Consider the following 24,500-nt stretch of genomic DNA (forward strand, 5'->3'; position numbering starts at 1 on the left):
TATCTATCTATCTATCTATCTATCTATCTATCTATCTATCTATCTATCTATCTATATGTCTGTCTGTCTGTATGTATGTACAGTATATATATATATATATATATATATGTCTGTCTGTCTGTTTATCATCTATCTGTCTATGACATCTGTTTGTCATTTCGATTAGTTTTTTTTTTAATTATCTCCATGTAGTTTTATATTACATTTTAGTGCATTTAAATGAAAAGAAACCAGAAAGAAAAATGCATTGGATTAGAAAAATGCTGAGTATTTACACTGGTTCATCACTAATCAGTATCATAATCACTCGGTTTGTTGAAGTGATCTCACAGGTTTGTATCAGGGTAAGTAAGAACTTACAAACTCACATGCTATAGACAAACACAGACCCTTGCTGTACCCCGTCTCTCTGTTCGTACCTCCGACTGCCTGTTTCCTGTTTGTTTCTGTCCCTCACTTCTATGTCCTTCTCTTTCCTGTCCTTCCTCCACTTCCGTACTGTCTTATTCTGTTCTCACCTCTGCGTCTCCCTGTGGTTGTGTTTGCAGTGGAGGGGCAGTGGTTGGACTGGGCGGCCTGGTCTCAGTGCTCTGTTACCTGCGACTCTGGAACTCAGCAGAGGCAGCGGCGTTGCAGTGTGTCGGTTCATGGCTGGGCGGAGTGTAAGGGGCCGCATGCTGAAACTCGTGAGTGCACCAACCCGTCTTGTGGGGGTAAGTTACTCTGTGGTGCGCTTACAGTCTTAAATTGACAGGTAGTTTATGTGCACAGCTGCAATTTGTTTGCTGTCATGGTCTAATTAATTGCAGCGAACACTCTGAATTGTCTATGGTACCAAACCGCAGAGATTTACTGGTTTGCACCGCTCAACTTGTTCCACAGATATGCTGCTGTGTCAGCATATGCCAGTAAGCACCCCTGATAATAATTAATAAGCTCAAATTAGCTTCATGCAGGTGCTTTATGACCACATTCACACTGCAGCTAAATATTGTTGTCACTTCACTTTTAAGTGCTTTACAGTTAGTTCCGGGCCTCAAATCCGATTGGCTGAACAATGTTATAAATACTGTTATTTTAGAATCACTGATGTATTATTATTGTATTTGTTGGTATTTTAAGTTAGGTATTATTTTTATATTTTCTGTTTACATTTCATTTCATGCATTTAATTTTTGCTAAACTCTTAGTCATTTTGTTGTGGGTTTTTGTTATTATTTTTGTTTTTGTATTTTGTTTTATTTAATTCAATTTAATAAAAAAAAAATATTTAGTTAACGATTAATAACCCTGTTTCCAAAAGTGCTGATATACAGTCTAACAGCACTGGGTCATTTAACGTTTGTTTTTACTGTGTTCCAGTCAAGAGTATTACAACTGCATTGTGTAGATGGTCAATGATTGTAATTATATCTTTTGGTTCTTGTTTTCTTGTTCCTGTGCAGGTGGAGGGAACTGGGGTGCTTGGAATCACTGGAGCTTGTGCTCCAAGACCTGTGACTCGGGTTGGCAGCGGCGGTTCCGTATGTGTGAAGGCACAGGAATCCAGGATTACCCTTGCGATGGCTCTGGAGAGGAAGTACGCTCATGTAATGACAAGAAGTGCCCAGGTGCGTGTTCATGATCAAAACACTTTCTTTTTTTAAATTTCCTCTTGGCTCCTTCTATTTTTCTTCCCTTCTGATTTTTTCAACTCTGATTTCTTATACAAAGCCATTGGCTCTTAAAGCCAATTATCAGTATGCCTCAAACATGTGTAAAGGTCTATGGCCTATGCTCTTCTGAGGTTGAAAGTCAATATATTATGAAGCTTTTGCTGATGTTTTAAAAAATAAGACTTTTAGACCCTAATGTGTACCCTATTTGTAAAAAAGTGCCCTTTGCTTTTGTCTCTCTTCTTTTTTTCCCCTTTTCCTTTAATCAGTGTGTTTTCCTTTAGGCCTCTCTCACTCGTTTTCTCCATATTTAACATTCTCTCTTCTCCTTTGTTTCCATTTCTTCTCTCTTTCTATTAAGACGGGTCATTCTTGACAGAAGGGAATTGTTCAAAGTGCTGCTATGTGTGATTTGTCAGCATGTCAAGCAGCACAGCAAACAGCAGATTTTAATAAGCATGCCGTTGACTGCAGCTTTGGGAGGCTATAGATTAAATAAATGTCAGACATTGCCGCAGAGCTTATATCGGGCACAGGGCTTTGATGGCACCAGAAACTTGAAGACAAAAATCTGTCCAATAGCTTTGTCGGGGTGTATTATGTTTAGATGAAAAGGGTAGGGTTCTGTTCTCCATCTCTCTCAGCTTTCAAACCAGTCCCCTTCTGTGTCTCACCCCTGGGTTGTTCTCTGTTCTGAAGAACCTTTTGAATGAAAGTTGGGATGTGTGTTGTTGTATCTCGCTGTATCTGTCGCTGATCTTCACAGAGTTTGCTTTGTGCACTGCAAAAACTAATTTTCTTAATCAGTATTTTTTTGTCCTTGTTTCAGCGAAATATCTAGAGACACAAACCTAACTAAATTTAGATTTAAAACATGAGAAATCTATTTGCCAATGGATAAGAAAAAGAAACTTAATTCAGCATAAGTAAACAAGACTTACACATTTTTGTCCTTTTGTCAGATTGCGCCAAAAGGACACAGATACGATGATTGATTGATTGATTGATTGATTGATTGATTGATTGATTGATTGATTTAGGGAAATGCAAATCTGTATAGATTTAAGATATTTTTTTTTACTGGAACAGGCACTGATTAAGAAATATATTCATTAATATATGGGAATTCAAAACAGTATACATTTTCTATATGTTATTGGAAAACTTTATTGGATATCTATCTATGTGAGAGCAATCAGTCAATCATCAATAGGCTTTATATTTAATGCTAGTTTGTACATGTATCCTAGTCTTTTCATAGTGGTTAATCTCTTACTTTTGGTTCATACTGTGTGCAGCACCTCATGAAATATGTAAAGATGAGTACCAATTAACCATGACGTGGAAGAGAGCCTCAGCTGGAGAGACTGTATACAACAAGTGTCCATCTAATGCCACTGGTACGTCATTGCACACATTCTCTCCACTCACCACTTCAGGTCTTTTGGAGGCATTTTAGAAATAAGAAATATTAAAATTATAGCTTACCCGATGATGACTTACCCTCATGTCATTCCAACCAGTGGTGTAGTGGAGGGTATACGCAGGTATACAGCGTATACCCACTTCCTTATCAGTCGGCTTTGCGTATACCCACTTCTAAATCCCCTCTGATGCGCATCATTCAGTAGTGTCCTGCATTAGCCAAAATCATGACAGTCCACCATGACTAGCTAATCAAATCGCATGTGAATAAATGCAAATATTCCCTAAACATACCCAGTAAAGACAGTGATGCGGTCAGAATGCGCCGGCTTCCCTTTGAATTTGATTGATGATTGAGCCCGCGCCCGCCTCTCATCTCGACAAATCACATGAATGCAAGTGGAGTCTGGGGCTTGAGTGCATGTCAGGGAGGCACGCAGAGTGATAAAATAATATTTAATTATTGACTCCTAATTTGAATCTGTACATTATAACGAAAACAATACCTTAAAAATGAAAAGAAGCAAGTTTTTGCAATCAATATTTTTTTTTAAACCGGTAAACTTTTCAGTTCAAGGATCCAGTAAACGAATGCCTTCAAACAGTAGCCTAAGTTCAAAACAGCTACAGAGAAAACCCGACCGATTTCATTAGAGATGGCTTAGAGTCACCTCCAGAATTATTATTTTCAGCGTGTATTTGGCTTAAAAGCAAGAGTGTTATAATGGATGCTGGCTGAAGGCGTTTTAGATTTGCGGTGGTCAGTGGTTTAGTGATTCTGAATGGATCAGGACAGGTAGGTCAAGGCGGGAGCTGTAGTGGTCTTTGGCAGCTCCTTGTGGTCCTGTTTGGTATCGCAGCTCAACTTATGCTTACTGGTATTGAAAACGTTTACTTAATTATTGATTGATTGTGGCACTGTATATACATTGTGAATTCTGAAAATTAAAAAGTACTTATTTATTTAATATAAAAAAAAAATAAGGGGGTTGGTCTGGGGGTGAGTACTGGTACCTTCTTTTTTTCCACTTCAAGCACTGGGTATAATTATTGTAATAACAATTTGTTCTTATTTACTGGCTGTCACTTGTCTTTAATAATGTTTGAACTTTATATTTGTTAGGCTAGTGGTTTTTGCTGTGGTATTAAAATTGAAATCGAGAATTGTCACATTTTATTGGTATCTAAAATACTAGTGTCATATAAGCTTATTTATTAGAATACAAGATAACATAGATAAAAAAAAAACTGATAACAGCAACTATTTTGTTTTTATTGTATTTATTTATTTATTTTTGTGGCAGGGACAGTGAAAATGTTGGCAGGCTGCTGAAGCCTGAAGGTGTTTTTTAGATTCTGAATGGATCCATATAGAAGCCAGTACAGTCAGGTCAAGGCAGTAGGTTTAGTGATCTTTTGGCGTCTCCTTGTTGTCCTGTGTGATATTGCAGCTTGACTAGTGCTTAATTGTATTAAAAATGCTCTAAACAATTTATTTATTTTTAATTTTTTTGCACTATATAGTAGGCTATATAGATAAATTGTAAAAAGGTATGGGGGAAGTAGGGGTTACTATTTGCCCGTCCACTGTATGCCATGGAAGAAACAGTCAGTCAAACATAGGAGTAGGCTGCACGATACTGGATAAATTGATAACAATTAGTTTTTTACATTTTTTTTGGTATCAAATACAGATAACTAAACAAAATAGCTTGTCTACTAGAGGTTCTGACAAAATGTTAATTGTTGCAGTCTATGTAATTTTTACATTTTAATAATTTATTGCAAAATCTGCACCTCTTTTGTGGCTAATATTCATTTCATAATGACCCTTACTCCGTGAAGTCAAGTAGCAGAAGTTATAGTAAGTGAAAATGTGCAAGTACTACTGTCCCATTTTGGGGTGAACTAAATATGCAAGACTAGTCTTACATCACTGTTTATAACACAGGCCGTTCATCCTTTGCTGGGCCGCTTAAAAAAATGGGGACATAAATTAAGAGTATACCCACTTCTCCAGGCACCACTACACCACTGATTCCAACCCATGACTTTTCCTTCCATTGAACAAAATGTTTAATATTTTGAGGAAGATCAAAATGACAGTTCATAGTTTATTTGGCTGTTATGGTCCAAAACAACTAAATAAAACCCACAGATGACAATTTGAGTCATTTGAGTCATTGTTCACTGTTAATGCCAATTTATTGCCAATTTATTTGATTAATTTAAAGGTATAGTTCACCCAAAAATGAAAATTACCCCATGATTTACTCATCCTCAAGCCATCCTAGATGTATATGACTTTCTTCATTCAGACAAATGCAATCAGTTATATTAAAAAAATGTCTCCTTATAATGGCAGTAAATGGTGGTCAAGATTTTGAAGCCCAAAAAAGTGCATCCATCCATCATAAAAAGTACTCCACATGGCTCCAGGGGTTAATAAAGACCCTCTGAAGTGAAGCGAAAAATATCCATATGAAAAACTTTATAAACTGTAATATCTATCATTCTGTACGTGCATTCACGAGAGCAGATGGCGCTCCAGCAGATGGCATAGGAAGTAGCCATAGCGTAAGCTCCGGTGAGAATATGCTAGTCTCACGAGAACCAAGTTTTGTTTACAGCAAGGGAAAGCCAGTCTCCTCTTGGTTTAAATTGAAATCCTCAGACATTTTTCCTTACGAATCCTTGTTTTGTAGAGATGACGGTTTATGAAGTTTTAAATATGAATATTTTTCTTACACAAATGCATCGATTTGCTTCAGAAGGCCTTTGTAAACCTCTCAGAACTGTGTGGAGTACTTTTTACAGTGGATGGACGCACTTTTTTGGGCTTTGAAATCTTGATCACCATTCACTGCCATTAAAAAGTTTGGAAGAGCCAGGACATTTTTTAAATATAACTCTGAGTGTATTCATCTAAAATAAGAACGTCATAAACCAAGGATGCTTGAGGGTGAGTAAATCATGGGGTGATTTTCATTTTTGAGTGAACTTTCCCTTTAAGTCATTATTCACTAATAATCTTCATCTTGATCTAGTAATTGCTGGTTTAGTCTCTATCTAGGCCAGTAATCAAAAGTTTGCAGTTTCTGTGTAAGGACTAATTCATGACCATTGTACAATTTAACTGAACCCCAGCTTGCTCAAGGATGACCGTTCCTCTAAAAAGTTTATTGTATATTCCTCTGGATAAAAATGTCAGCTAAGTGACAAATTGCTAGTAAATTAAAACCTATCAAGAAAAGTTAATGATCCGAGCTTGATTAGCGTCAGAGTGTACGCCACCGCATACATCACATAAAACTCTAAAACTACAATCTAATGTTGTTTTGGCCATAGCCAAAGACGCCATATCTAATGTAATCTCTGATACATTTGTTTCTTCTCACACCGTGACACGCAGCTTTATTAAAAGATTTTATGATCGGTTAAACCACATTATAAAACTCCATCAACGGTGCAATCGCTCAGCTTCCAAAACCAACATCGCACAACAGGCTCAAAATAAGTTGGTTTCCACACAGTTAATCAGCATTCAGTTCTTAAGCCCATTGAGATGAATTAGTGGTGTATGAGAGAGAACTTAATGAGGATGTTTACAGGCCAATATGTGCCATCACAGAAAGTTAATATAACAATGATATCAAGTCTTTTTCAAGGTTTTGGCGGATTGAAATGTCAGACGTTGCTGCAGAGCTTGCATTGGACCCAACAAAAAACACATTTCTTTCTTTGCGAGGCTGTAGATTTAATGTCACACACTGACGTTGTCGTTTTGTACATGATGACATTCATGTTTTGTGAATGTTATATATTGAGTGTTCTGCACTCTTCAAATTGTCTCAAGAGTTTCTAACCCTTCCCAGCACAGTGGGAGAGTGTTTTGGGGTTATTTATACCCTCTGAGTACAGCGTGCAATAATTCTCAGATACTAGTGAAGAAAGACACCCAAGGCGCTCAGTGATTTTTACCTAATAAAAACAGAAAGACCTAATAAATGATGTCTTTGAAGTGGGAGCGCAGAGCAGTGTTCAATGAGGTCAACGGCGAGTTGTAATCTATATCATCCATAACTCCACATCCCGGCCAGCACGGACTGTCATGCACGCTAACCCCCAAAAGAAAAAACAATTCCTGCAGAGAATGATTCGCTTGACTTTTCCACGTCTGCCTGCGTTCCCTGTGTGATTTTCAGGCCCATTTTTATCCCAGCGAGGGTACCGGGGGTGAGGCCACGGTCAAGTCTAATTGGCCTTGATCTGAATGATGCAAGTGGCAGAAATGTTTAAGCAAAACTGAGATTACAGCAGTGTAAAATGACTCAAAACAATTCTCAGAACAGATATTATCCCAGACATTATCGTATGCCGCATCCCAGTGAAGTCTTTTATATGATACGTGTGAACATCACAGTACGTGTCTGTCAAACCTCGACATGTTGTTATTGCTTGTGCCCAATGGTGATAATGATCTGTTTTTTCTTCCCTTTCCCTGTAGGATCTGCTAGTCGTCGTTGTTTGCTGGACGCTAATGGAGTTGCTTACTGGGGTCCTCCGAGCTTCGCCCGATGTGTCTCACTCGAATATAGATATTTACATTTATCTGTGAGTACATGGATGTGGATGATGTGCCGCGAGGTCACAAAATGGGGGGAAATTAGATTATGAATATGAATTTGTTTATGCACATTATTTAGCAAACTTTTACTGTTTTGATAAATAGTTTGTGTGATTTATTTAGAAATTGGCTCTGTATTAGAGTATTCCATCTTTACATACATATTATAAGATAATACTACTTGTTTTCAGAGATCATTTTGAATTATTATTATATATTTTTTTTATCGAGTTTTGTTTTAAGCTTCATTCTCAAATAGCATTAATAATAATAATAATAATAATAATAATATGTACATCAATAATGATGTTTTGTTGTTAATTGTTGTTAAATTAATTAAAATACACTGTTTATTAAAATACACTGTTAATACTATATACTATACTATAATACTAGCAATGCTACTACTACTTGTAATAATAATAATATAACTTTGCTGTAATGATAATAATAATAATAATAATAAATGTTAATATAATACAAATAAGAATACAAGTTTGTTGTTATTATTATTAAATAAATTGTATTGATAATAATACTAACAATAATATTTAAACTAATAATAATAATACAGTTATTATTCTTAATTTAATTGCATACATATTTTATTAATAGTACTAACAGTGCTATTATTATCATTATTATTATTATTGTTATTATTATTATTATTATTATTATTATTAATATTATTATATTGCTAAATAAATTAAACTAATGTGTAGTTACAAAATTTAAGATGTATCACCTTGAAAACAGGTCCTAATATTTCATGCAATTTTACTTCAAAGTACATTTAGTTTAGTTTAGTTTAGTGTTTATTGTAGTTTCTGTTTTATTTATTTTTATTTTTTTTCAAGGATGCATGGAAATGTTTTATTGGAAAACAAGACAAAAGGACGGGTGAATGCAGTTTACACAGTGATTTAAGGGAGTAATCATACAGGGACAAATTCAGTTGCTTAACTGACATTTTATTTGATAACTTCCATCTGCTACTGTCAGACCCTGAATTTTGTAGCTCAGTAGATAGCATAGATAAGCAGCTGAATATTAAGTAATAAAAGTTTAATACTCCAGATTTGTAGCTGTACATCAGTGAATGCATATCAGAAGCGAGGACGCATTTGTTTGCATTTTGTTTGGTGGTTTCACTAGAGCGGATAACAAGCCACAGAAAAGTGATAGATCGGAGTGTATTTAAAGGGCCATGTGTGCTGGAGAGAACATTGCTGCTGTCACTTTCCACAAATGATAATAACGGCAAAGACCACTCAGCAAAACACTAAAAAGAGTCAATTCCACTGTCGTATCCCCACTCATTATAAGACACAAAAAAGAAAATGAAAACCACTACTTGGAGAAGCTTCCTTTGAAATAATCCCTACCGTAAATGCTTAAAAGCTTGAAAAGCAACAACACAAATCTCACAGCTTTCATATTGATTATGTACTTTCTATCGCTTTTTGTGTTTTGATAATGATTGATTACTTCCTAACAGATTCAACAGCCTGCCTTCATGCGCTCTTTCTAATTCCTCAGCCACGACCTTTGACTTTGAGTTCATAATGCCGAGTGGGTTTTAATTCGGTCTCGATCGAGGCTTGATGTGACAGGGTTGATTGTGCTGTTAATGTGTCCGCTAACCCTTCATTGTAATCAGACAATGCTTAATTAGCTTTGATTGCCATTGTCTGCCACCTCCTGCACTCACAGTTCTGTCATTAGACAGTCAACACTTCGTCTGCTGATGTTTGACCGCAAACAAGAACTCTGCTAGTTGATTCACTAAGGGAAAAGTTGTTTTCACTTTGTTATGCTCACAGCTTGGTCGACTATAGATGGGAATTAGATGAAGTAGATGTGACTATAGATGGGAAGTAGATGGCGGCTGTCGATACCTGCTAACTGCTTTCGCTTTGCTTCAGACCCGAATCAATGTTGTTTCAGCTTCAAAGCCAGCGTGTTCTTCTGCACTCTGGCTTACCTTTAAATCTGCATCTACATTTCAAGGTGCTTATTTATTCTCTTTTTAAGTTAGTTTATTTATTAAGTTTGTTTTAAATGAATGCAATGAAAGTATATTGGTGCGTTTGTGGTTTAGGCCTGTACGGGTGCACTTTTCTTCACATGCTTGTTCATATATTTTAACTTATTAATTATTCTTTCAGCTACAAATAGTTTAGCATATATTACCATTTTTAAATGAACAAAATTCCACAGATTTTTCCTTTAAAATCGGTGGAGAAAATGCATAAAAATTCCAGGTCTGCTGATTTAATTTGGTATCTCTCTGGTTTTATTTTTAAACCCAGGGTGCAACTTCATGCTTCTGTGGTTATTACTGAGGTTTATTTATCAGTGTCTGTGCATAAAATAATGTATTTTTTTTCTCCTCCTGTAGTTGCGTGAACATCTTGCGAAGGGTCAGAGGACCCTGGCAGGGGAGGGCATGTCTCAGATCGTGAGGAGTCTCCTGGAGTTAATGTCCCGTAAGAATTATTATAGCGGCGACCTCTTATTCTCCGTGGAGATTCTCCGAAATGTGACGGACACCTTCAAACGAGCAACCTACATCCCAGCTCCTGACGACGTGCAGGTGTGTGTTTGCCTGTGGGTGTGTGTAAAAGTACAAGTAATAAATGGGTAGATGACAAAAACTGTGACCGGGCAATATTTCTTTTAATGTTTTCCACTGTTTGTACAGATTTTTAAGAGCTTTTCTGTATCTGACATAAATAGAAAAGTACATATACACCACGCAGGCATAATCCGAGGCTATACAATGGTATGTATATTACACAGCTTTAGATCAGTGCTTGACATGCCAATTTCATAATTACATACAGTGCCGCTTGAAAGTTTGTGAACCCTTTAGAATTGTCTATATTTCTGCATAAATATGACACAAAACATAATCAAAATTTCACACAAGTTCTGAAATAGACAAAGAGAACCCTAACAAACAAGGGAGACAAAAATATGTTCTTTGACATTTATTTATTCTGGAAAATGATACAATATTACATATCTGTGAGTGGCAGAAGTATGTATATATATATATATAAATATATATACAGTGGGTAAAATAAATATTGAACCATTTTGAACAAATAACCACCATTTTTCTCAGTAAATATATTTCTAAAGGTGCTGTTGACATGAAATGTTCACCAGATGTCGGTAACAACCCAAGTAATCCATACATACAAAGATACATATATATATATATATATATATATATATTCATTTTTTTGCAGTGCAGAGTAGCAGATACATGTCATTTTTTTTTTCATTCTTTCATCACACAATTTCCATCTTTTTGTCTTTACTGTTTTTTTTTTTTCTTTTTCAGAAATTCTTCCAGATTGTCAGCTTAATGTTGGACATTGAAAACCTTGAGAAGTGGGAAGACGCTCACCAGGTAAAATATCCTTCCTCTCCTCTCGCAAGACACCTGCAAATATCCGACCAAAGAGCACAACTATTCATATCTGTGCCATTTTAATTTCCCCTCAGACAGAGCTGTGTCATCAAAGCCAGGTCTGATCTTACAGATTAACAACAGATGTAATCAGACTGGCTTTGGATGTAATAGAAGCCGACTGTGAAGTGTGTTGAGAAAGGGATGTGCTGTTAGAGCTGCCTTTTTGCATTACACCGCTCCATTAGACACTATTTGACTTTAGATGCTCTGCAGTGAGGTCTATGTTGACTTCGATGTCAAGCCAGGACACTTCTGCATGGTAATAAACTTTCTTCAACTCAACCATCCATGAAGCCTTATTTTTTTTCTGGTGAAGACCCACTCATGCCCTGAGGCCCGAACTAACTGCAGGAGATCATATTCTGACTCACTCAAACACGTTTTCTGGTAATGTCAGATTACTGACACATTATGGCATGGTTATGCTTTACAGTCCAGAGTTATAGTGCGCATCATGTCAGGGTTGCCAAATACATCCGTTCTTGTTTCAATCTTTATGGGTGAAATAGCAAAAGATGCTTAAATAAGTCTTACCTTATGTACCAATTTGTAGTTGAGCTTGCTAAGGAAAGCATGCTATTATTGCTCATATTTAGAGGTGTGGATTTGAACAAACCTGTCACATCTAACTGTTAACTGAGATATTGGTCACACTTTATTTTAAGGGTCAATTCTCGCTATTAACAAACCATTAACTATGACTTTTGCCTCAATAAACTCCTAATTTGCTGCTTATTAATAGTTAGTAAGGTAGTTGTTAAGTTTAGGTATTTGGTAGGATTAGGGGTCTAGAATATGGTCATGCAGAATATGTGCTTTATAAGTACTAATAAACAAGGCAAGGCAAGGCAAGTTTATTTATATATCACATTTCATACACAATGGTAATTCAAAGTGCTTTACATACAAGAAAAGAAAATAATAATAAAAAAATAATCACAACAATAAAACAAGGAATTTAAAAACTTTGAAAATTATTTAAAAATTGATTTAAGAGGTTTAAAATGAATTTAAAACAGTTAAGAATAGAAAATGATTATACATAAAATATAGTGCAATCAGTTCGGACATTGCACAGTGCTCTTTCAATAAACGCACAGCTAATGGTTTAGCACATCTGATCTCTTCTGGACAAACAGCCAATATGTTAATAATAGGCACTGACAAGCTACGCAATATCGCATTCTTAATCGGCAATGAATCGCCTGCGATTTTGAACGCGATTTTGCGTAGTTTGTCAGTGAACTACGGCTCTGTGTAGTAAATGCCGCTCCATTTGAAAGCAGGTGATGGAGATTCACTAATAATCACAGAACCGGCTTTACTGACGAGATGCGCATGAAAATCGCATTTGATTATTTGCACAGCCCTATTAATAAGCAACTAGTTAATAATGAGAATCGGTCCCTATACTAAAAACTTTTTAAGACAAAAAAGACTTAATGAACTTTCTATTCATCAAAGAATCTTAGGCCCCGTTTAGACTAGTGCGTTTTCGTTTAAAACGCATAACTTTTGCTACGGTTACGCCTGTCGTTTACACTACCCTGGCATTTTCGAGGTCGAAAATGCTTTTGAAAACGCTGCAGACCCCGTTTTATTTTGAAAACTCCAGGTTGCGTTTCAGTGTAAATGGACCAAAACGGAGACTTTTGCCCACATTCTCTGTGCGTATCCTTGACGACCGTGTAAACAATAACAGCATGCTCATTGTTGTACCCATAGATATGTATAGGTAGATCCCCATTCGACCGCTCCAAGCACGTAGGGTCCGCCATCTAAATAATAGGGAATCTACCTATACATATCTATGGTTGTACCTGCATGAATGGTCATGTGACATGTGTTTTCGGTTGTGTAGTGTAGACGGAGATCGTTTCTGAAACGTAGTGAAAACGCCAGTGTAGACGAGCATCGTTTCCATTTTAAGATGCCAAATTAGCATATTTGAATGATTTCTGATGGATCATGTGGCACTGAAAACTGGAGTAATGGCTGCTGAAAATTCAGCATTGCATCACAGAAATAAATTACATTTTAAAATATATTTAAATAGAAAAATATTATATTACATTGTAAAAAAAATTCTCGATATTACTGTTTTTATTTTATTTTTTGATAAATATATGCCACCTGCCAACCATCCAAAATATGCCTGTATTAATTTTTGAAATACAATATTGTGCAATACAACTGTGCCATTGCTATGCCAAAATGAGTGCCTGATGCCTTCTGCCATAATGCACTGTGCAGCCATTATAGTGCACTGTAGTCACTGATGTCACTTTCTGTCCAAATGTATTAAGGTTCATTCATACTGTTCATGTGCAAGTGAAGTTATTTTTTTAAATTATAGACATGGGATATGTGGAGGTAATGGTGACTTATGGTCACATACGGTGCAAAGCCTGTGCGGCACATGCTCGTGACTCCAGTGAACATTTATGTTTGTGTACGTATGCGGGCGCCAGGTGCTTAGCTCTGCGTGACTGAGCCAGATTTTGGTGTTAAAGCACAGTTGAGCAGGCAAATCTTTGACACACCTCCTGCTCTCCCTGCTCTGTAAATAATCATCTTCTCTGTGTTCACCATGTCCCCTCAATGCTCGTTCTGTCTGATAGAATATTAAAGGGGAAGTGTTTCATTTTTTATCTTAAAATACTTTTCCCAGTGTAAAACTACAAGTTAGCCATTTATACAACAATGACAGATGGGGACAGTGAGAAAAAAGGTGGTGAAAGTTGAAATTATGTGATTTTTTTTTTCTCGATACATTTTACTTTTATATATTTTACCAAAACTACACTATTCAACACACTATACACCATTCAAAACTTTGGGGTAAGATTTTTAAGATTTTGTATGTATTTTAATAATAGCAGTAGTAGTAAGTAGCATTTATTGTTATTATTATTATTATTATTAGGCTCCTCAAAGATAAATGTTTGTAATAAAAAAAAAAAAAAAATTAATAAATAAATAAATAAATAAATAAAATAATTGTTTCCTATTGTAAAATGGCAAAGCTAAATTTACAAGCTGATTTACTGCTACAGAAATATTTATTATTATCAGTGTTGAAACAGTTGTGCTGCTTAATGTTTTTGTGGAAACCGTGATATTATCCAATAGACTGTGACAGCTGAAACTCAAGTTATAATATTTTGATTCAACTTTACAAACTTTTTGTCTCTTTCGAATAACTTACACAGATTAATCAATCACAGTAAGAGCAGGAACATGCAGGGAAGTAAACAGGGATTATGCTGATTTCATTTTGACTCTAAAATGGGATCATTTTCCTAGTTAAAGAGAAAATATGATGTTCACAATTTTTGTTTTACCAGAGCCTATATATGTTTTTGTGCCAATTTTCATTTTCAGTTTACAGTGAGTTTCTGAAAACAGTAGCATAATTTTTACATAAACATGACACTTGTTCAGGTTCACACATCACAGCCTCTCATTGTTAATACTGTATGTCTGTTAGTGAATGTACAGTATATCTATGTTCATGTGTTTGCGATTGTCTTAGCCTTGCTGCCCTTCAGTAACAGAGCTTTGCCACACCATCTGGACACTTACAAAGTGCACATATAACAAAAGCTATTAATAGCAGAGAAATCTTGAGTTTGCATACTGAATAAATATAAATCCAAGCATAAAACAATTCCGTTTCAAGAGAGTCACAAAGTACACATGATAATACAACCATTGTATCTTTACTAAATAATGAATGAAAATGAATATGGTAATCATTCAAGAGGACAATGGTACATTTATTGGTACATTTCCACAAGATACCATGTAGTTTGGGCAGGGTTTCATTGTTCTACCATGTTTTTGTACATGTAACATGATAAAACCATGTTTATTTGTACAAAAGCTTTAATATCAGGGGATTCTATTAATATACATATGAATATAAAATCTTTCAAAACTATGGTAGCTAATACTTAAGAATATTGTGGTATTAACTTAATACCGTGTTTTTTGCATATGGTACCATGGTAGTAACATGTAGAGACTGTTGTCTCTAACACTGTGCTAATGTAGAGGATTGGCCGTCAGGGACAACAATCAATTATACTTTAATTTTCATTGTACTGAAAAATATGTATACATATATTTCACAGAAGTCACAATTTACCAATCAGAATCACACGAGACAACCAAACTCAACCTCCAAGATAAAGATTTTCAGTCAACTAGCATATTTTCCTCAGACTATGGAAATTAGGTCGTTTTGTGAAAGATACCAGAAGTCTGTTTGGAAAGAATGATGTCAGTTCCCCTCCAATTTATTTCAAACCAACAACGAGCACCAGTCTGCTTTGTCTTTGTCTGGATGCATATAAAATCACCACATATTACAATACGTTTAATTTGGGATAAATTCAAAGCTAATGCAAACCAGAAGTGTATAAATACTATAAGTGGAGTCCCCTATGGCATGGAGCGACACCACATTCCTCAGACAATCACAAATGGCTTTTTTTTCCATACATGGGAAGGAAGAGTACAATTCCAATTAGACTGAGAAATGGGCTCTATGTAAAGTGCAAGTGGCACGCTGTTTTCTGGAACAAAGGGCTAGTGAATTAAAACCTGCTGCCAATTTATAAACATGACAGAGTGGAGAGCTGAGGGATGACGGTATATACTGTGCCTCATCTCACACATGAATGCTTATTTTCCATCATCGTTTCACGGCTGCAACATAAACTATCACGATTTGGCTGTAAAAATTGCACTGAAAATGAAAAATATTTGAAGGCAACGTTTATTGTTTTTTTTTTTTCAGTAACAAACCGCTTTTTACTGTTGACAGTTATTAGCCAATTGCAATAAACAGTTTATGGACATTTAGTGGTGTTTGTCTGGTAATTATGGGCGTTATTATCATCTATCTATCTATCTATCTATCTATCTATCTATCTATCTATCTATCTATCTATAGCTATCTATCTATCTATCTACACATACAGTATACACACACACACACACACACACACACACACATATATATATATATATATATATATGTGTGTGTGTGTGTGTGTGTGTGTATGTATATGATAAAGCTGAATTTTTAAATCATTCTAGATGTGTTGATTTTGTGTTCAGAAAACAAGAAAACATTTCTTATGATCAGTGTTGAAAACAGTTGTTCTGCTAATTTTGGTTGAAACAGTGATAATTTTTTTAAGGTTTAAAAGCATTTATTTGAAATAGAAATATTTTGTAACATTATAAATATCTTCACTGCCACTTTTAATCAATTTAATGCATCCTTGATGAATAAAAGTATTATTGACCCCAACCTTTTGAAAGGTAGTTTATGTTTCAGAGATCATACCCACAATTGAACTAAACCTCATTTCTTCTTTTTGTATTTGTATTTTTGTGATTGTGTAACTTCCTTTTAGGTCTCTCCGGGTTCTATGTTACTGATGCGAGTTGTGGAAGACTTCATTCATCTAATTGGAGAGGCTCAAAAGCCGTTCCAGAGCTTTCTGGTCGTCACCAACAACCTCAGTAAGTTCCCATGGCATGGCCACAAGTAAAGGTCATGTTGGCCTCCAGTGCAGATCTCTTAAAGGTACTTCCATGAGGCGTTTAATATTTGAACTGTTAATCTGTCTTTCTCTGGTTCTGTCAGTAATCACCATCCAGCGAGAACCGGTTTCAGCTGTTTCAAGTGACATCAATTTCCCCATGAAGGGGAGGAGAGGAATGAAAGACTGGGCACGTTCTGCAGACGACAAACTCTTCATCCCCAAAGAAGTCTTCACTCTGTCTTCTGATGGTAAGTGATATAGAATGCGTTGGGTTAGTGCGATAGTGATCTTGCAGGTTTAATTCCAGCTTGAAACATTTTCTAATCTTGCCACTGTTTTACTGTTTATTCAAGACAGAGGCAAATAGTTTTAGTTATGCTTAAATGTGATATGTACAATGTGTAAATATACACTATGTGTGGGTTGTTTTCAATTATCATGTTGTTTTTGTGGTAACAGTGTGCGAGTTGCACTGCATCTCTGCATGCAGCTCCATCATTGTTATTAATGAGATCCTTTGGTATCAGCAGCGGTTCTGAGTGTCCCGTCAGGGTTCTGCTACTTAATGTGTACACCTCTGGCGTCCTAGCATGTTATATGACTCTCTTCTCTGTCACATTTAAGGGTTTTAAACATCTTTTTCCTGTCTTTTTGCCATCCCTCCTAGAACATGTACGCACTGCCAAGTTCTGAGCATTGCATCCACATTAAAATGCAGGAATGAGTCACCTAAATCAGTGATGCTCAACAGACTTTACATTGGATGTCTAGCAGCGACCAAATACAGTTTCAAAATTGTTTGAATTGTTAAATTGAGTTTTGATGATTTCATGCTCTTGGCAGCCAACTATTCACTGCACAGAATGCATTGTGGTTAGCACAGACTATTTCCTTATTGATTGCACCCATATTTATGTAGTCTGGATTATATTTTCATTTACCTTGTGTAGTTTTGTTAGTGAGTTTGTAGGATAAAAGCATGTCACAGTCACACGGTCTGTCCATCTATGCAAATCTTCTACAGTATGACAGACAGAACTTGTGCCAGGAGATTTAATTTGGGAAACTTTAATGTCAACAACAAAAGATATGGGAAATGGGAACCTTTCTTTTAAAAGTTGAGAAGCTTAAAGGGATAGAAATGTTGTCATTATTTATTCACCCACATGTTGTTTCAAACCTGTATATGTTTCTTTCTTATGTTGAACATAAACGAAGATATTTTGAAGAATGTTGCTAATCAAACAGCTGATGGTCCCCATTGACTTCCATAGTATTTATTTCCCTATGATAGCTCAGAGAATAGAGGCAAGATAGAAGTCAGGCTCCATTCAGACCAGACCAACAGGGCTTGTTGTGTGATTGTCATCCATTAACTCATAGTTTAACATGCAGTCAGAAGCGCTGTGGAGCTGATTGGCATTTGATTTGATGAGAACTGCAGTATTGCTGGATGAGTCACGGCATTTGTCCTGTGACATCCATGTTCTCAGTGAAGGGACGATGCACGCCTCCCTTTATTCCTCCTTTGACAGAAAACTGAGCTAAAAGAGTCTGTTTTGTTGGTCTTTCGAGATTCTGGGCACTGAATTATGATTTTAGTTATTTTTAGCGCATGATGGTCCAAAATAGAACTGCCATTAAACTTAATGTGTCTGTCTGAGGGGATCTTTCAATGACACAAAGTTTGTTTTGTTTTTTTTTCTTCACTGTGCTAAAGACAAAACAAATTATTAAGATATCATTAGGTAATAATAAGTTTTTTTGTTTTTTAATACTGTGTGTATGTATTATATGTGTCTATGGTAGCTAGCATAATTTCTGCCCACTATTGATGTTAAATGTGTAAGCATCAGTGCTGGTGTTATTAACAAAAAATAAAATAAAATAAAATAAAATTTAAAAAAGCAAAGGTTTGCTATTTGAAATAAAGCTGAAAAATGACAAATATTAGATGAAATTATATACTATAGACTATATAACTATAGAAACTATAACTCTCGTGTCAAAAATCTATAACAAAAAATAACATTTTTTTTTAAGTTGAAGTATTAAAATTATTAAAACTAATAAAATAGATAAAAAGATAAAACATGAATAAATAAAATATGACAACACATAACAATAACTAAAACCTAATTTAAAATGAAAATAAAACAGAAAATTAAAAAAAAAATCCAAATTATATAAAAATCTATAATAGAACAAAACGTTTTCAAATTTATATAGATATGAACATTTATTTTCACAATAAATATGCATTGTCATGTTAAATACAGTATTTTAAAAAACTGTTAAACATATTTAATAAATGTTCTAAGGTTCTAAACCATAAACAACTTTGGAGAGGTACATGTATATGCTAATGAGATCACGTTATTCACTCGTACTTGGTGACAAGTGTATTCTTTTGCATCAGAGAGTATGCATATTGTGTTCAGTGATTTTAACAAGCTCTATATTTAAGCTAAATTATTAAACCTAAACTTTCATAATGTCAGTGGAAATTGCAGCAGTGATTCAGCCATGCTTGGCCGAGTTTCTCTTCGTGAAATTTTTCAGTAAAATCAGAGCCTCTGAAGTGCCTTAGAACAGGGCTAAATGCTCATTTTCCATCTCTGTATGAACTTTGAATAGCTGTGAGGACTTTCAGTGCCGCATGAGAACAACAGAGCAATGAAATGTGGACTTTAGGCCTGTTACATCACCAATTACTGTATCACTTTCACTTTGTGTCCGAAGCATGTCCTCCATAAGTGAAATATGATGGGATTTACTCAGGGACGAGTCTCTCTGGAGGCCCATATCGTTTCGAGGAGAAGAAGAATTGGATGAGACTGAGGAGGGATGGAGAAGAAAGAGGTCCTTGATAAATAGTGTTTCAGAAAAGAACAGATGATGAGGTTCATGTGGAGGCGAGGCACTCGTGCAGAGGAGAGAACAAAACAAATGATATGAAAAGCACGGAGATGTGTGCTGCTGAAACAGGGCTATGGAGCCAGTGGGGAGGAGTGGACAGTTGGCCTGGGAACACAATTGGTGGTCATATCTCTATGAATCCCCTCCTTTCTGTGTCTTTTAAATGTCAGGCTTTGTACTGACTCTCACTAAGAGTTTTCTTAAATACCCTTCCTTTATATTGTGCTTTGTGTTTTTGGTTCCTTCAACTGAAGCTGCATATTATGATCATAAAATTGTTGAGATGTGTTTTTTTCCTTCGTATTTGAAGTATGAGTATGAGTAAGTAGAGTATGTGGATCAGTGACATGATGCTCAGTTTTTTTTTGTCCTGTGTATTAATGTACAAATTGTGTGTGTGTGTGTGTGTGTTGCGTGCGTGTGTGTGCGTGCGTGTGTGTGCGTGCGTGTGTGTGTGCGCGTGTGTGTGTGTGCGTGTGTGTGTGTGTGTGTGAGTGAGTGAGTGAGTGAGTGAGTGTGTGTGTGTGTGTGTGTGTGTATTAGATTAAACACTTAAACTTAAATGAAAATGTTATATATTAAATTTTACATTTTATTTTCTGCTTTTTGTTTTTTGAGCTGCATATTATGATCATGTGATGTGATGTGTTTTCCCTTCATATTTGATTTTAAGCATATAGGTCAATGTTCAATTTTATTTCGTATGTATTAATTTATGTAAAAAGCAAAAGCTAAAAAGCTAAAATTAAATTAAATATAAATATTAAATGAAATACTTAATTACTGAATTAATTTTGTAACTTTTAATTAATAATTCCTCATTAGAAAGTTTTTACTTAAGTTTAATGTAATTTATTTACTTACTTTTTATTTATTAATTGAATTGAATTATTCGATTCATTTGGAGTTTTGATCTGGGAAATTCAGGACGTTTCATGTATTATGTTGACACTTTAACCCTTTCTGTCCCGTAGAATCAGACGACACACCGTATTTCGTCATCGGAGCCATCCTGTACCGCACACTCGGCCTCATAATGCCCCCACCAAAGTAAGTCCAGTGTTTGAGTGTGTGTGAACGCACAAGGCCACACCTTTCAAGGACACTTATTCTGTTTCTCTGCATATGATTGACACCAGCTGGCAGAGACAATGGACAATTATCAAAATTGAAACTGATCCAAAGAATGAAAATGGAACAATCATTAAGCCTGTTTTAATCTGTCTAGAAATGAGCTTATATGACTAAGATGCTTATTTGGAGGTCTTGACCGTAGCCTTTATATTCTGATGGGAGGTCAACAGTTCATACTACTTCGTACAGGATTAACCGTGGTTAATCCGGTAAAGTTTGCCACCCTTTGTAGGCTCATTGTGCTGCCACACCGTCTTCTGCTCTAGTTTTACAACAGCAGCCTAAAAATGGACATACAGTGCTGTCTATTCCTAGAATACCTCCTATTCCTTCTCCACCTGTTAATCATGTGATCCATGCCATGGATATTCTGATGTTGTGCCCAGGGATGTGGCTCTTAAAACCTCAAATTAGCCATGTTATACAGCCTAAGCCTTATCAAACTGACTTAGCTGTTCTCACAGAGATTGACACAGGGGAACATTATTAATCTAGGCAGACACTAAAAAGTAAAAAAAAAAAAAAAAAAGTGATTAGTTTTCTCTTCATATTTAAATTGGAGTGTGTGGTCCAGTGACATACACATATTTATTTTATAATTCATACATTTGTGTCCTACGTATTAAACTTTTTAACTTAAGTCATAGAAAAATAAATATTTATTTATTTAATTGTTTATTTATTCATTCATTAATTTATTAATTTATCTATTTATTTATAATGTAATGCATTTTTTCTGTGTGCATGTGCATTTTTTTTTTCTGTCGTGACAAGTTATAAAAAAAAATGACTAAAAAATATTTTGAACAAAATATTTTTATGAAAAAATAAATATCACTGAGAAAATTATAATAAGATACTTCACTATCTTAAGTCTCTTAAATCTCATATAGTAGCTCAGGTTTTACAGGGACAGTTTTTACATACATTTTGTTCATATTCATAATGTCACGCATCATTTGCGCTTTGAGTGTGGACATAAAGATTACTTACGGAAAATAATCACGCCATGCACAGTTGGGGCAAGCGCGAGGCTACATTTTTAGATATTTCATGTAACTGTGTTGCCTTTGCCCTCAGTGTAGCCACTACTGAGAGCCTGTCTGTATTGAGAGAAAGGAGATAAGCGTAATTAGGCTGATTCGTGCAGCTGACACTGGGGGGCATGTAGAGACGTCTCTTCTCCTGCTCAAGCCCTGCTGGGGTCTGTAGTTCACTGTCCAAACTCACTGAGCATGTCAAAGCCCTCAACCCTGACGAGGAACACAAGAGCGTGCCGACAACCGCTGCTTGTGTTTGCTTCTGTCTCTTTCTATTGTGAGCCGTGTTAGAGGTGCGGGTATCCAGGTCATTGCTCCTCAGTGTGGTTGATTGTGACGGAGCTCGTTGAATATGTATGGGATCAATGCTATTTGTTTGTTTTTGGTCCGCTTTTGCGTTGTGTCTCATTAATTTTCTGCGCAGAGCACACATCCTTGCTCTCGCTGCCCCAGGGGGAGCTAACCTGCCCGATTTGTTTTTGACAGAATGTAACTCCCTGTGACCCAACTCCCACAAGTTTTATCTCTCTCCGTAACGCTGTCATGGTTCACTCAAGGAGCACGGGAACGAAGGAGCGAGGAGACGAGGAGTAATGCAAATCAACAGGTTTTAATGAAGGCACGCTGGGGATCACAGGGAACACTGGAGACATCAAGCAAACAAACTGACATTTAACAGCAGACGCCAAACACTGGGAAACACAGAGTTTAAATGACCAGAAACTAATGGGACACACCTGGGAACAATACAAACTAAACGGGGAACACCTGGGCTGCGTTCAGCCCCGACAAAAACGGTGCAAAACGTTTTTTAAATGGAAACGGTGGTGCGTTGAACACCCTGTTCTGAATGACGCAAGAGTGGAGGAGTATAGAAACGTTTATGAAAGTGTCACTCCACAAAGCAATAGCAAAATATATAAATATGTATAGTATTTTTGTTACATTAATCAGTATTTAGCACACCTTCCTAAGGAAAGGATATGGACCAGAAGACATTGCAATTACTACATGATATTTAGACAGACTTAAGGAAGTTCCAGATCTATACATGTGCTCTTATTATTTCATTTATTTTGCCTTTAATGTAAATAAACGTGCAAACAATATACTTGATCTTGTAAATTTATTTTGATGTTAATTACATTGTGCCAGCTGTCTCTTTAATACCGCACGGTTTATATACATGTTGCTAATGCTCTGTCATGGATTACCTGCCAGGGTTGTGTGCAATTTATAATTCAATTGAATCAAATTTCAATTGAGGCAGCATACAGTGTGCGGAACTGTATTCCGAATTTAAGGAAGTACAATTAAAATGCAGTGAAATTCAAAGAAATTCACTGCTGTAAGTATACATTATAATTCTAACCAGTATTTGAAATGCCGCCAATAGAGATTTGTATTTAATTTATGTCTATTTTATTTAAATAATCAACAACAAATTTAATAAAAAAAAATAACAAAAATTAAAATGTTTTTATGTAAATGATTTTGGCAATATTGAACCTCGTTTAGAGAGATATGTGTAATCAGTTGAAAAAAAAAACGTGTCTGGGAATAAATATGTAGAATTTGTTATAATTTCAAATGAACTAATTGTTTTGTGACAATTTGTCAACTAATAAACATTCTGTTGTGTGACTGTGTTGAATTTATTTGAATTGCCATTTTGAATTTGCCGTTTCCAATTGAACGTTCTGTGGGCTGTGGCCAATTCAATCTTGAAGGGAGCCAGTTCTTAAATTCTGAATGTTGCCCAGCCTTGATACTATTGGTAGATGTGAAATGTAGTCAGTTTTGGATCTAACGCTCTCTATGTTCCTTCCTGACAGAGATCCATTCGTGATCATCTCGAAGATTCTGACTGTGACGGTACGTCCTTTACCCAAGCCCACCGAGCCCTTGGTATCAGTGGAACTCGCCCCTTTGCTCAATGTAAGTACTTTATACTTTTATTTATATTTTAACAGGCTTTAATATTAAATGCATCAACAAAATATGCATATTACATCACAGTATATTTTGATGTACCGTTTCTTAACTAAATCACTTGGGTGACTAGTTGAAGCACTTTTATTTTCTTATACACTACCATTCAAAAGTTAGGGTTGGTAAACTGTTGTTGTTGTTGTTGTTGTTGAATGTCTCTTCTGCTCAGCAAGGCTGCATTTATTTGATTAAAATGCAGTAAAAAGAGTAATATTGTGAAATATTAATACAATATTAATAAATATAGGTTTCCTATTTTAATATGTTTTAAAATGTAATTTATTCATGTGATGGCAAAGCTGAATTTTAAGCAGCCATTACTCCAGTCTTCAGTGTCACGTGATCCTTCAGAAATCATTCTAAAATTATTTGATGCTTAAAAACTCTCATAAATAGCATAAATATTCTCATAAATAAATCCTCATCAATATTGAAAACAGTTGTGCTGCTGAATATTTTTGTAAGTTTAAAAGTACAGCAGTCTTTACTGTCACTTTTGATCAATTTAATACATCCTTGCCGAATATAGGTGTTTATTTTGTTTAAAAAATCTTACAGACCCCATGAACTTATAAATGTTAGTGTATATATGCGGAGTAGAGGAATATTTTCATATATTTTCAGAATTTTCATCACACTTTATTTTAAGGTCCAATTTTCACT

The 24,500-nt window shown here is 35.6% G+C and overlaps 1 protein-coding gene and 1 long non-coding RNA gene across 4 annotated transcripts in view; both read left to right on the plus strand.

Moving 5' to 3' along the window:
• LOC107670015 (uncharacterized) overlaps nucleotides 1-24,500 on the plus strand; it is a 718,471-nt gene that overhangs the window by 204,133 nt on the left and 489,838 nt on the right. The gene's annotated exons all lie outside the window — the stretch shown is intronic.
• Nucleotides 1-24,500, plus strand: part of LOC107669951 (adhesion G protein-coupled receptor B2-like) — a 303,770-nt gene that overhangs the window by 175,714 nt on the left and 103,556 nt on the right. For all 3 annotated transcript variants that reach the window (XM_016462397.1, XM_016462388.1, XM_016462399.1), the window contains exons 5-14: nucleotides 549-713; nucleotides 1,446-1,610; nucleotides 2,954-3,055; nucleotides 7,588-7,694; nucleotides 10,109-10,303; nucleotides 11,060-11,128; nucleotides 16,621-16,729; nucleotides 16,854-17,000; nucleotides 20,646-20,721; nucleotides 23,681-23,783. In XM_016462397.1, coding sequence (XP_016317883.1) covers nucleotides 549-713; nucleotides 1,446-1,610; nucleotides 2,954-3,055; nucleotides 7,588-7,694; nucleotides 10,109-10,303; nucleotides 11,060-11,128; nucleotides 16,621-16,729; nucleotides 16,854-17,000; nucleotides 20,646-20,721; nucleotides 23,681-23,783 — 1,238 coding nt within the window. The remainder of the gene's footprint in view (nucleotides 1-548; nucleotides 714-1,445; nucleotides 1,611-2,953; nucleotides 3,056-7,587; nucleotides 7,695-10,108; nucleotides 10,304-11,059; nucleotides 11,129-16,620; nucleotides 16,730-16,853; nucleotides 17,001-20,645; nucleotides 20,722-23,680; nucleotides 23,784-24,500) is intronic.

The sequence above is a fragment of the Sinocyclocheilus anshuiensis genome, unplaced genomic scaffold (genome assembly GCF_001515605.1).
Source record: "Sinocyclocheilus anshuiensis isolate Anshui unplaced genomic scaffold, SAMN03320099.WGS_v1.1 scaffold253, whole genome shotgun sequence".
Lineage (NCBI taxonomy): Eukaryota > Metazoa > Chordata > Actinopteri > Cypriniformes > Cyprinidae > Sinocyclocheilus > Sinocyclocheilus anshuiensis.